Source organism: Nerophis ophidion, linkage group LG11 (genome assembly GCF_033978795.1).
Source record: "Nerophis ophidion isolate RoL-2023_Sa linkage group LG11, RoL_Noph_v1.0, whole genome shotgun sequence".
NCBI classification, from domain to species: domain Eukaryota; kingdom Metazoa; phylum Chordata; class Actinopteri; order Syngnathiformes; family Syngnathidae; genus Nerophis; species Nerophis ophidion.
In genome coordinates, this window is record NC_084621.1 from 6,597,456 (window position 1) to 6,612,247 (window position 14,792).

The following is a 14,792-nucleotide window of genomic DNA, read 5'->3' on the forward strand; positions in this document are numbered from 1 at the left end:
ATAGCCCGCAGACTTTTTTTGGGCTTTGGGAATCACTAATAAGCCGGAGTCTTTTGAACGCAGATTTCTTGCCGGGACATATGGTACAATACAATCGGCAAGATAGACCGTGTAGTATTTTATACGTAAGTAGTAAAACCTTAAAGTCACATCTTAAGTGCACAGGAAGCCAGTGCAGGTGAGCCAGTACAGGTGTAATGTGATCAAACTTTCTTGTTCTTGTCAAAAGTCTAGCAGCCGCATTTTGTACCAACTGTAATCTTTTAATGCTAGACATGGGGAGACCCGAAAATAATACGTTACAGTAGTCGACTTATACGTCTAGTCTCTTACGGGAATGAGATTAATAATATTATTTGATATTTTACGGTAATGTTAATAATTTCACACATAAGTGGCACCCCCGGCCAAACTATGAAAAAAAACTGCGCCTTATAGTCCGAAAAATACGGTACTTTGTCTCAAGTGCCTTGTATCAATTTTTATTTATTTACTTATTTATTTTACTCTGGGTACTTTCGTACGTACTCTTACTTTTGTTTTGTTTTTGTTTTGAGTGACAGCAGTGGTGGGGGATGAAGAGGGTTTGAATTTGTTGTTAATGTGAATGTGAAATCAATAAAAAGAACTATGAGAAAATGTTTGAAGTCATATCGGCAATTCAACCACACTCCATGAGAGACTTGATACTTTTATTTTGAAAAACAGAATGCCAGGAAGAAGCATTAAGCAATCAGCGGGAAACAAAATGTGTAAAGCAATATTCCCGCATTAACGTTTTTGTATTCATATTGTTGTTGTCTTAGCGCCATTGTGTAACTCCACTTGCCCTGGAGGTGGTCGGAACCTAGTAGCATGTCGTACCAGAAAATATAGAAATGTTCTCACTTCCTTTTATCTCCTTGTCTTGTCTTGAGTATTTGCAGCTAATGGGATTACAAAAAAAACATCACCAAACTTGTGGAAAGACGATACTTCAGCTCTCCGGACAGATAAACAAAAGCAGTGCTTACAGTTGTTGACATTTTATTGCATAGTGTCGCTAACAAAACTTAAAATGTCGTACGAAAAATCTGCAGTCAGCAGGAATGTGTAGAATATTTAGTGGATGGTTGCCAGGGCCGAGCAGCTGGGGTTTTCACACCCGTCAGACAACGCAAAAGCTAAATTAGATTTTTCACAGTTCCTTAAGTCAACACGGAATGAACAAAATCACTGCTAGTACCATCCATTCTCTTCCGCTTATCCGGGTGGAGTCGCGGGGGCAGCAGCCTAAGCAGGGAAGCCCAGACTTCCCTCTCCCCAGCCACTTGGACCAGCTCCTCCCGGGGGATCCCGAGGCGTTCCAAGGGCCAGCCGGGAGACATAGTGTTGGAATAATTATGTTTAAGTTATCACACAACTTTAATATGCTTAAAGTCCGTTGCTACAGTTATGGGGACGGCGTGGCCAAGTTGGGAGAGTGGCCTGACAGCAATCTGAAGGTTAGTGGTTTAATCCCCACCTTCTACCATCCTATTCATGTCCGTTGTGTCCTGAGCAAGACACTTCACCCTTGCTCCTGTTGGGTCCTGGTTAGCGCCTTGCATGGCAGCTCCCGTGTGATAATGTGGAAATAGTGTCAAAGCACTTTGAGTTCCTTGGAAATAAAGGTAGAAAAGCGCTTTGCAAGTACAACCCATTTACCATTAGCCCATTAGCTATTGTGCTCTAGCTGTACTTTTTCTATCTGTGCAAGGACAAAACTTCTTGTCCGAGGGGTGGCCTCAGCCGCAGATGTTCTCTTTGTTTTAAGCCCGCTAACAGCCAAGGACTTCAAGGACCTCAACGCAGATAAGACAACAGCACGCAGACGAGGTGAAATCACAAGGCTCCCAGCACATCCCGTCACGTATTGTGCGTACTGGATCTGCTTTGCATGATATATGTGACCACTCCTTTTAGAGGCGGCCTCAGCGATGTTCACTGGGGAACTCCTGAATGAATAGAGGGACGCGGAAGCTGTACCTTAGAGTGTAGGGCGAGACTGTGACCAAGTGTGCAGCTCCATGCGTTCTCCTCATGAGCTAAATTGAACTCTTGTCTTTGCATGATTCCTTGCTTCTTGTCTGTTTAATAGATGTCATCAGTGTTTGAACCTGACACATAGTCTTCAAATTGAGAGCTTTGCCTTCCAGCTCAGCTCCTTCTTCACCACGACGGATTGATACGGCGTCCGCATTACTGAAGACGCCACACCGATCTTACCATCCACTCTTCCCCCAATCGTGAACAAGACTCCGAGGTACTTAACGGGTTAACGAGTAATATTACACAAAACAACTGTGTCCAGTTTTATGGAGCCAGAACAGTTTGGCTGCAGGATCAAGGAAAGACATGCGGGCGGTTACTGTTGTGTGTGTGTGTGTGATGCGATCCCGTAGTGATGCTAAAAAATATGAAGAATGGTGTTGAACAAAAAATCTGTACCGTATTTCTTTGAGGTTATACAACACACCAAATTTTAGAAGAAAAACATATTTTACATATATAAGCTGCACAGAAATATTCCGCAAAATACGTTACTCAGAAAAACTAGAGATGTCCGATGATGTCTTTTCTTGCCAATATTCTGATTTTGTCCAACTCTTACTGATTCCGATATCAACCAATACCGATGTATACAGTGGTGGAATGAACACATTATTATGCCTGATTTTGTGGTGATGCATTAAACAATATAACAATGTTTTCCAAAATAAAACAACTCAAGTTAAAAATGCCAACATGGCACTGCCATATTTATTATTGAAGTCACAAAGTGCATTATTTATATTAAAATGCCTCAAAACAGCAGCTTGGAATTTGGGACATGCTCTCCCTGAGAGAGCATGAGGAGGTTTAGGTGGGCGGTTTTTGTATAGTGTAGCGTCCCGGAAGAGTTAGTGCTGCAATGGTTTCTAGGTATTTGTTATGTTGTGTTACAGTGCGGATGTTCTCCCAAAATGTGTTTGTCATTCTTGTTTGGTGTGGGTTCACACATATTTGTAACAGTGTTAAAGTTGTTTATACGGCCACCCTCAGTGTGACCTGTATGGCTGTTGACCAAGTATGCCTTGCATTCACTTGTGTGTGTGAAAAGCCACAGATATTATGTGACTGGGCCGGCACGAAAAGGCAGTGCCTTTAAGGTTTATTGGCGCTCTGTACTTCTCCCTACGTCCGTTAATGATGGGATCGGCAGTTCTTTTGACTGTACTGAATCTACTTAGTGTTGCAACGTTTGGGTGGAGATCCATCCATCCATCCATTTTCTACCGCTTGTCCTTTTTGGGTGTTGCTGGAGCCTCCCTCAGCTGCATTCGGGCGGTAGGCAGGGTACACCCTGGACAAGTCGCCACCTCATCACGGGGCCAACACAGATAGACACACAAAATTCACATTCTAGGGCCAATTAAGTGTTGCCAATCAACCTATCCCCAGGTGCATGTTTTTGGAGGTGGGAGGGGCCTATCCCCAGGTGCATGTCTTTGGAGGTGGGAGGAAGCCGGAGTACCCGGAGGGAACCCACGCATTCACGGGGAGAACATGCGAACTCCACACAGAAAGATCCCGAACCCGGGATTGAACTCTGGACTACTCAGGGCCTTCGTATTGTGAGGCAGATGAACTAACCCTTCTACCACCGTGCTGCCCTGGGTGGAGATGTGACAATCAAAAAATATGCCGAAAACCAGAGCGTTTGATTTAGGAAGGGTTGACAACGGTTTTGGTCGACGCTCACGAATTGATGAACTTAAAGAAGTTGGAAAACTTATTGGGGTGTTACCATTTAGTGGTCAATTGTACGCAATATGTACTGTACTGTGCAATCTACTAATACAAGTTTCAATCAGTCAAGTAACATCAGTCCAGTTCAAGACTTTCTTGGGAATGAGACAGCAGTGGTAGTGACGGATTCTGATGCTCTAAATTATTAGTGCGCTTAGTTTTTCCACCGATGACCTGAAGGGTACCAACAAGGTCCGTCACTCTTTCCTATACTGGCCTCTTCACGCCAAAAAAGATCAACCGCCTCGCGGTTGATCTGCCATTTACCCGCCTGGGTCTTTTTCACAGAACCTAGCGAAGGCTGCAAATTACTGCGACTGTCTGGGCTTAAAACAGTAACACGGCATCCCCATAATCAGTCGTTTGGTCGGTTCCACGGTCTGGTGAGACGTATGAGATATTTGACGGGACATTTGCTTGATGCAAAACCACCGGACTCTTCCAGTCCCTGTAAAGCGGGAATAAAATCCTGATACTTTGTTGCCGTCCTGGCTGTCACGACCGCGATACATCAGAAGGTTCAGTTGCCAGGTCAAAGTAGTACTCGCCCTTCCTGAACAATAACACGGGTAAGAGCTTGGACGTCTGAAAGGGGCTATGGACGTCCATTAGAGTCCGTTGTTTGATGCCGGTCTGGTGAGACGTAGGAGATGTTTGAGGGGGACATTTGACACGCCATCCCCATAATCAGTTGTTTGGACGGTTCCACGGTCTGGTGAGACGTATGAGATATTTGAGGGGGACATTTGCTTGATGCAAAACCACCGGACTCTTCCAGTCCCTGTAAAGCGGGAATAAAACCCTGATACTTTGTTGCCGTCCTGGCTGTCACGACCGCGATACATCAGAAGGTTCAGTTGCCAGGTCAAAGTAGTACTCGCCCTTCCTGAACAATAACACGGGGAAGAGCTTGGACGTCTGAAAGGGGCTATGGACGTCCATTAGAGTCCGTTGTTTGATGCCGGTCTGGTGAGACGTAGATGTTTGAGGGGGACATTTGACACGGCATCCCCATAATCAGTCGTTTGGACGGTTCCACGGTCTGGTGAGACGTAGGAGATGTTTGAGGGGGACATTTGCTTGATGCAAAACCACCAGACTCTTCCAGTCCCTGTAAAGCGGGAATAAAACCCTGATACTTTGTCGCCGTCCTGGCTGTCACGACCGCGATACATCAGAAGGTTCAGTTGCCAGGTCAAAGTAGTACTCGCCCTTCCTGAACAATAACACGGGGAAAAGCTTGGACGTCTGAAAGGGGCTATGGACGTCCATTAGAGTCCGTTGTTTGATGCCGGTCTGGTGAGACGTAGATGTTTGAGGGGGACATTTGACACGCCATCCCCATAATCAGTTGTTTGGACGGTTCCACGGTCTGGTGAGACGTCTGAGATATTTGAGGGGGACATTTGCTTGATGCAAAACCACCAGACTCTTCCAGTCCCTGTAAAGCGGGAATAAAACCCTGATACTTTGTTGCCGTCCTGGCTGTCACGACCGCGATACATCAGAAGGTTCAGTTGCCAGGTCAAAGTAGTACTCGCCCTTCCTGAACAATAACACGGGGAAGAGCTTGGACGTCTGAAAGGGGCTATGGACGTCCATTAGAGTCCGTTGTTTGATGCCGATGTGTTGGTAGAAAGCTCACATGAGCCACTGCTCCTTCTCCTTGTTGAAGTGCTCAGCCCAGCGTCGTGTTAGCTCCAGGTAATGTTCGGGCCCGTGCGGCTGATAGTCCAAGTAGACCCTGGTGGCGGTCTTCTTAGGCACCGCCTTCTCTATCTGCGTCCCCTCGTGCCACTCGTTAAAGGACGTGATGGTGACCAGCTCGGGCCGAACGCTAAGCGCCGCCTGAAGGGCCGTCTCGTAGTAGCGCCCGTTGACCCGGTTGCGGGTGCTGTGGCTGTTCCACGGGCGGATGCTGGTGTCCACGTAGCCCGGTCCCACACTGGGGATGAAGAGGAGATTGTTGTCGTCGCAGAAACTCTTAACGGCCTTCCAGTTCTGGTGGGAGGAACCGAAGGAGAAGCCGTTGGAGGCGAAGTACGTGTACATGCCGTCGAAGCCGCCCACCAGGATGTCCTGCTTGTGGCGCTCCTCCACAATCAGAGCGATGAAGATGGCGTCGTAGGCGGAGCCCCGCACGCTGTGGGAGCCTGTGGGCACCAAAAGTTCCGACCAAGACTCGGCGGGGGTCAGGTACGAGTCGTAGATGTAGAACAGAGGAAGCCTATTTCCCGTGCTGGAGGTGAACCTGTAGAAGGCTGCATGGTCGCCATACCTTCAACAGAAGTCAGAAAGCACATTGAAATCACCTCAAGGATGCTAATGGTGTTGTCCTTGGTCCACAGATCACGCACTGGTCTTGTGATAGCCGTTAGGACTGCTTTTCATTGACTTATAGCCGTATCTTTCATAGCAAATGGTAGGCTGAGCATAATCTGACAACCCAAAAAGAGGACACATTTGCCAATGATGCTTGAACTTGCTTTATAAATAATATATTTATTTAAATGAAGCATTTTGTCTCCTCTGTACACAGCAGTGTTGGCCATGGGATTTTCAACACAACAGAACAAATTCCCAGAACCCCTTGCAGCACTAACTCTTCGCTTGACGGCTCTGTTCCATAGTAAAGCTTCACCGTCATCTTTCGGGAATGTAAACAATGAAACACCGGCTGTGTTTGTGTTGCTAAAGGCGGCCGCAATACACCGCTTCCCACCTACAGCTTTCTTCTTTGACGTCTCCATTATTCATTGAACAAATGGCAAAAGATTCAGCAACACAGATGTCCAGAATACTGTGGAATTTTGCGACAGAATACTGTGGAATTTTTGCGATGAAAAGAGACGACTTTTAGCTGTGAAGGGTGCTGGAACAAAATGTCCTCTACAATGCGTGACATCATACTTCCGCGCGAAATTTAAAATTGCAATTTAGTAAACTAACCCGGCTGTATTGGCATGTGTTGCAATGTTAATATTTCATCATTGATATATAAACTATCAGACTGCGTGGTCGCTGGTAGTGGCTTTCAGTAGGCCTTTAAATAAATCTATTATTTATAAAGCAAGTTCAAGTATCATTGTCAAATGTTCACATAGTCCCGGCCTTGGCACGCATCTATGTGTCCTTTTTGGGATGTCAGAATATGCTCAACCTAATTAAGCTAAAAAGTGTCAGAAAGCCACAAACGTCACATGTGTGTGTGATCAAAGCCACTCTCTGCTGTGTAATATTTAAAGAGTGGATTTTTGAATTTGGCACACTTTGAAAAGTCTAAAATGGGCTTTAAATAACCCAAAAGTCTTTCTAAAAGAACTTACCAGTTTAAAGTATGCATGAAGCTCCGTGAGTAAAGGAGGTGTAAAAGTGTCTACCTGTCAATGATGTACTTGATGTTGTCGTGCACACTTTGGTCGTTCCGTCCTCTGTAGGGTTGGATGTGAAAGGCAACCTGGAGGAAAGAAGCACAGATATATGGACTCACCTTCTGGGTTTGCAGCATACTACACATATTTAAATTTTCATGCAAAATGTTGCTGCTCTTAGCATTTTTTTCCCCCCACAGTTGACAGACAGAAGCAGCCATGCAACAAGGACTCCGACATGACGTCTACTCCAACACTTCATCATATCAATATTTCAAAAGCTGCACGGACGCTGAATTCAACTTTCAATATTTATGACTGGTGTGGAACAACTTGGGAAAACATGAAGAAAAACCTCATAAAAGAAGTCGGAACATCAGCACCAAAAGGTAACACGTCAGAAATGGTAAGCTAACCTGTTCTCCTAATTCAGCAAACTTCTGACATTTGCATACTTGCCAAACCCTCACGATTTTCCCGGGAGACTCCCGATTTTCAGTGGCCCTTCTGAAAATCTCCCGGGGGAACCATTCCCCCGAATTTCTCCCAATTTCCACCCGGACAACAATATTGGGGGCGTGTCTTAAAGGCACTGCCTTTGCGTCCTCTAGAACATGTCGACACATCCGCTTTTCCTCCGAACAAACAGTGTGTCGGCCCAGTCACATATATATGCGACACACACAAGTGAATACCATGCATACTTGGTCCACAGCCACACTGAGGGTGGCCGTATAAACAACTTTAACACTGTTACAAATATGCGCCAAACTGTGAACCTACACCAAACAAGAATGACAAACACATTTCGGAAGAACATCTGCACCGTAAGACAACATAAACACAACAAAACAAATACCCAGAACCCCTTGCAGCACTAACTGTTCCAGTACGCTAGAACAGTGGTTCTCTAATGGGGGTACACGTACCCCCGGGGGTACATGAAGGTATGCCAAGGGGTACGTGAGATTTTTTTTAAATATTCTAAAAATAGCAACAATTTAAAAATCCTTTATAAATATATTTATTGAATAATACTTCAACAGAATATGAATGTAAGTTCATAAAGTGTGAAAAGAAATACAACAATGCAATATTCAGTGTTGACAGCTAGACTTTTTGTGGACATGTTCCATAAATATTGATGTTAAAGATTAATTTTTTTGTGAAGAAATGTTTAGAAGTAAGTTGATGAATCCAGATGGATCTCTATTACAATCCCCAAAGAGGACACTTTAAGTTGATGATTACTTCTTTATAATTAAATCATTTGTTTTTTTATATCTTTTTTTCCAAATAGTTGAAGAAAGACCACTACAAATGAGCAATATTTTGCACTGTTATACAATTTAATAAATCAGAAACTGATGACATAGTGCTGTATTTTACTTCTTTATCTCTTTTTTCAACCAAAAATGCTTTGCTCTGATTAGGGGGTACTTGAATTAAAAGAATGTTCACAGGGGGTACATCACTGAAAAAAGGTTGAGAACCACTGCTCTAGAATATACACCCTCTGCTACCACCAAATGACAGCAGACAGTGAAATTTTTTTATACATGAATGTTAGCAAAACAACCGTTTATTTTTGCCTTCTCCCAAAATTTTTATTGTAAAATAACAGCTTTACTGTTTTGTTTAATATATATATATATATATATATATAATTGCATAATCGAAAAAATTGTCAGAACATTTTTCAGGTTTTCTTTTTAAATGAACGAATGTCGACATTTAAAAAAAATTCTATTGAATTCAAATAAAAATACTCATAGTCAGCGGGTTTTTTCCATTTATTTTGGGGAAAAACTGTTGGTAAAATGGCTGCTTGACACTTCACTGTTTGATTAAAAAAAAGTTATTTGATATTAAATGAAGCAGCAGTGCCTCTGCTGGTTGCAGCCAAGTACTGCACCCCATCTTGTATGGCTTGATAGTTACTGACATCCAATAATCCTCAACTCTCAATTACCTGAATTCACAATAACTACACTTCATTTACTGAAATGGGTCAATGAGTTGAATGTGTGTTCTAACACTCAACATGAAGTCCTACCTTAACAATGGAGGCCACATATATATATTATCTAAGTAAGACAGTTGCATGGTGGACGCCCCTGTGTGCATGCAGCTCTTGCGGCCCATCTAGCGTGCAGAAATGTTGACATCCCATCAGGGACATGATTGTCCTGGGACACAAACTTGTCCCCAGGGATCTCCAGTCTCGCGCACAAGACCTCACTTGGTGCGGACTATTTCAGGTCCTCTCCAGCGGCAGCAATGCATGAGTGTGTGTGGGTGCTGCTCAAATGCTGCACAGCTTATATAATAATGAAAGGTGTAAGGCTGGCTTTTTTAGCATGACCCCCCCCCAAGAGGGCTGAGTGGTGGATGTTAAACTGCGTGGTGCTGGAAGGCTTAGAAAGTGCTTTGGAGGGAACACTGTGTGAAGTGGAATGCACAGCAGAACCTCAACATTTAAATGCTCAAGTCATGCAATTCAAAATTCAAACCATTTTCTGGTAAAATGCGGTCAAAAGTAGAACATTTTTGCTCCTTCTTCACCAAAACAGATCGATACAGCGTCCGCATTACTGAAGACGCCGCACCGATCCGCCTTTCCATCTCACCATCCACTCTTCCCTCACTCAGAAGCAGAAGCAGACATACTTTATTAATCCCCGAGGGGAAATTACAATTGTCAGCACAATCCTATTCAAGATCAGACAAACATTACAGGGAGACAGAACAGGATCGCTGACAGGTCTGCCAACTTCTGGCGCCCCTTACAAAAAAGGTGAGATACAGGTAAACAAGAGGGGGGAATGGAAGAAAAAAATAAAAGATTAAAAAAAAATGGGTCTAAGCCTGGGCCCCAGACTGAGGCCAAGGGAAAAAAAACACTCATAGCCATAGCACACATCCTTCTTACATGTGTGTAAGAGAGACACATCAAAGGACATGAAAGACATTAAAGCAGCAGATACAAGCAGCCACTTCTACATACAGCTATGAATAAAATGTAAAATAAAAAATATATAAAAAAATAAAACAAGCCCTTGGGAACTGATTTCTATTGTTTTTAACCCATTTGAAATTGTGATAATGTTCCCCTTTAAGAGCCTTTTTTTGTTGATTTTAAAGGGGAACTGCACTTTTTTTGGAATCCTGCCTATTGTTTATAATTATTTTGAAAGACATGATGATGGATGTATTTTTTAAATGCCTTCTAAGTCTTATATAAATGCCATCAAAACTCATGTAGTAACATTCATAATAACATGTAATATATACATGATGTAAGTATATATGTAGTATCTGGTAACATTCATAATAACATGTAATATATACATGATGTAAGTATATATGTCATGTAGTAACATTAATGATAACATGTAATATATACATGATGTAAGTATATATGTAGTATCTAGTAACATTCATAACATGTAATATATACATGATGTAAGTATTATATATGTAGTATCTAGTAACATTCATAATAACATGTAATATATACATGATGTGAGTATATATGTCATGTAGTAACATTCATAATAACATGTAATATATACATGATGTAAGTATATATGTAGTATCTAGTAACATTCATAATAACATGTAATATATACATGATGTAAGTATTATATATGTAGTATCTAGTAACATTCATAATAACATGTAATATATACATGATGTAAGTATATATGTCATGTAGTAACATTAATGATAACATGTAATATATACATGATGTAAGTATATATGTCATGTAGTAACATTAATGATAACATGTAATATATACATGATGTAAGTATATATGTAGTATCTAGTAACATTCATAATAACATGTAATATATACATGATGTAAGTATTATATATGTAGTATCTAGTAACATTCATAATAACATGTAATATATACATGATGTAAGTATTATATATGTAGTATCTAGTAACATTCATAATATGTAATATATACATGATGTAAGTATACATGTAGTATCTAGTAACATTCATAATAACATGTAATATATACATGATGTGAGTATATATGTCATGTAGTAACATTCATAATAACATGTAATATATACATGATGTAAGTATATATGTAGTATCTAGTAACATTCATAATAACATGTTATATATACATGATGTGAGTATATATGTCATGTAGTAACATTCATAACATGTAATATATACATGATGTAAGTATATATGTAGTATCTAGTAACATTCATAATAACATGTTATATATACATGATGTGAGTATATATGTCATGTAGTAACATTCATAATAACATGTAATATATACATGATGTGAGTATATATGTCATGTAGTAACATTCATAATAACATGTAATATATACATGATGTAAGTATTATATACTGTATGTGGTATCTAGTAACATTCATAATAACATGTAATATATACATGATGTAAGTATACATGTAGTATCTAGTAACATTCATAATAACATGTAATATATACATGATGTGAGTATATATGTCATGTAGTAACATTCATAATAACATGTAATATATACATGATGTAAGTATACATGTAGTATCTAGTAACATTCATAATAACATGTAATATATACATGATGTGAGTATATATGTCATGTAGTAACATTCATAATAACATGTAATATATACATGATGTAAGTATATATGTAGTATCTAGTAACATTCATAGTAACATGTAATATATACATGATGTGAGTATATATGTCATGTAGTAACATTCATAATAACATGTAATATATACATGATGTAAGTATATATGTAGTATCTAGTAACATTCATAATAACATGTAATATATACATGATGTATTATATATGTAGTATCTAGTAACATTCATAATAACATGTAATATATACATGATGTGAGTATATATGTAGTATCTGGTAACATTCATAATAACATGTAATATATACATGATGTGAGTATATATGTAGTATCTAGTAACATTCATAATAACATGTAATATATACATGATGTGAGTATATATGTCATGTAGTAACATTCATAATAACATGTAATATATACATGATGTAAGTATATATGTAGTATCTAGTAACATTCATAATAACATGTAATATATACATGATGTAAGTATTATATGTAGTATCTAGTAACATTCATAATAACATGTAATATATACATGATGTGAGTATATATGTCATGTAGTGACATTTCTCCACTACTGACTGGACTCTCACAATATTATGTTGTGGCTTGTGCAGCCCTTTGAGACACTGGTGATTCAGGACTATATAAGTAAACATTGATTGATTGATTTCTCTCATGGCGTTTCTAGCCTGACCTTGCATGCGGACTCTGCGACGTCATTTCTTGGCCCGCGGCTGTCCGGCCGCACTCGGGACCGATGGTGACGAAGGTTGAGATCCTTTAACATGCAAGTCATTTCTCAGGATCTTCATCCCTACTTTTTTAAAAGCCCTCCTCCGCACTCACCCTCAGAAAAGATGAGCACATTTCCATGTGAAAATGTGCATCGTTGACATCCTGCCATTGCATGTTCTACACATTCCTCACGAGTACATCAGCTGCTGCTGCTTATTGTCTTTAGGAAGAAATGCTGCATTATTGACCACACCTGCACGGACTTAACAGAACCCTCACAAGCACTTATTGCTCCCCCCCCAAGCATTAATTTTGCAGAAAGTCCCAGAAAGGATGACTTAGACGCATCAACTGTGTCTCCTATGCCACGCGTGGAATTCAGCTTACTTTCAAACTTTAATAAGCCTTCAATATGGCCGCCGCACGCCCACACTTGTTTCCTGCACTCATTTCCACCACATTTTCCAGCCTAATTGGCAAGAGGTCACATGGTCCGCCATATTGCTGATGTACGCAGCTTGTTCCGTCCCTACGGATCTTTGACCCGCGTCCATCATGTCTTCCGTACTGGAAATGTCTAGAGCAGGCCTGGGAAATTATTCTGAGTCGGGGGCCACATTTAGAGGGAAAAAAAAAATGTGTGTGGGGGCCGGCATAACTATTTGTATGAACACTAATACAAAACCAGCACGGTGGAAGAGGGGTTAGTGCGTCTGCCTCACAATACGAAGGTCCTGAGTAGTCCAGGGTTCAATCCCGGGAAATGGGGGTTAAATCACCGTAAATGATTCCCGGGCACGGCACCCCTGCTGCTCACTGCTCCCCTCACCTCCCAGGGGGTGAACAAGGGTGATGAGTCAAATGTAGAGGACACATTTCACCACACCCAGTGTGTGTGTGTGTGTGTGTGTGTGTGTGTGTGTGTGTGTGTGTGTGTGTGTGTGTGTGACAATCATTGCTACTTCAACGCTCGTCGGGACCCAGGATGGACCGCTCGCCTGTATCGGTTGGGGACATCTCTACGCTGCTGATCCGCTTGAGATGGTTTCCTGTGGACGGGACTCTCACTGCTGTCTTGGAGCCACTATGGATTGAACTTTCACAGTATCATGTTAGACCCGCTCGACATCCATTGCTTTCGGTCCCCTAGAGGGGGGGGGGGGGGGTTGCCCACATCTGAGGTCCTCTCCAAGGTTTCTCATAGTCAGCATTGTCACTGGCGTCCCACTGGATGTGAATCCTCCCTGCCCACTGGGTGTGAGTTTTCCTTGCCCTTTTGTGGGTTCTTCCGAGGATGTTGTAGTCGTAATGATTTGTGCAGTCCTTTGAGACATTTGTGATTTGGGGCTATATAAATAAACATTGATTGATTGATTGATTGAACTTTAGCTTTTCACAAAAATGGCATTATTGTCTTTATTTTAACAAAAAAATCTTACGGTACATTAAAAATGATTGCAATCGAAGAACAATTTTGTCCTGAAATAAAATCGTGAACATACGAGACAACTTGTCTTTTAGTAGGAATTAAACAAACAAAGGCTCCTATTTTAGCTGCTGACATACGCAGTAACATATTGTGTCATTCATCATACTATTATTTTGTCCAAATTATTAAGGACAAGCGGTAGAAAATGAATTATTAACGTACTTGTTCATTTATGGTTTATACCTGCTTACTTTCTCTTAACATGTTCTATCTACACTTCTGTTCAAATGTCATCATCACTTATTCTTCTGCTGTTTGATACTTTGAATTAGTTTTGGATGATACCACAAATTTTGGGTATCGAGCCGATACCAAGAAGTTGCAAGATCATACATGGTCATATTCCAAAGTCCTCATGTGTCCAGGGATGTATTTCCTGAGTGGATAAACATAATATATAAAACAACAAAAAACTGATTTTGTGATGCTAAACAATATCGATATCATCATAGCAGTATCGACTATCAATCAATCAATATTTTCTTATATAGCCATAAATCAGGAGTGTCTCAAAGGGCTGCACGAGCCACAAGGACATCCTCGACTCAGATCCCACATCCTGCTAGACTAGATCGAAATATAGACTAAATACGCTCCTGGACTTGGTATCATTACAGTAGATGTCAAGTGTAGATCCACCCATGGCGTTTGTTTACATTGTGATGCCGGCGAGCTACAGTGTGTAGTGAAACATGTTTAGCTATTCCTCGTCCTGCAGTGATAATACTACTTGGAAGAAACTCACTTTATTGGTCGC

The 14,792-nt window shown here is 41.0% G+C and overlaps 1 protein-coding gene across 2 annotated transcripts in view; it reads right to left on the reverse strand.

The window, feature by feature from the left end:
- Nucleotides 1-240: 240 nt before the first annotated feature.
- Nucleotides 241-14,792, reverse strand: part of maneal (mannosidase endo-alpha like) — a 20,357-nt gene continuing 5,805 nt past the window's right edge. The window contains exons 3-4 of one of the 2 annotated variants that reach the window (XM_061914993.1): nt 7,191-7,267; nt 241-926 (exon numbers count right to left, since the gene is read on the reverse strand). In XM_061914993.1, the coding sequence (XP_061770977.1) occupies nt 848-926; nt 7,191-7,267 (156 nt within the window). In that variant the 3' untranslated portion in view covers nt 241-847. Of the gene's footprint in view, nt 927-3,873; nt 6,089-7,190; nt 7,268-14,792 lie in introns of those variants that run through there. The other variant, XM_061914992.1, reaches the window with a different exon arrangement.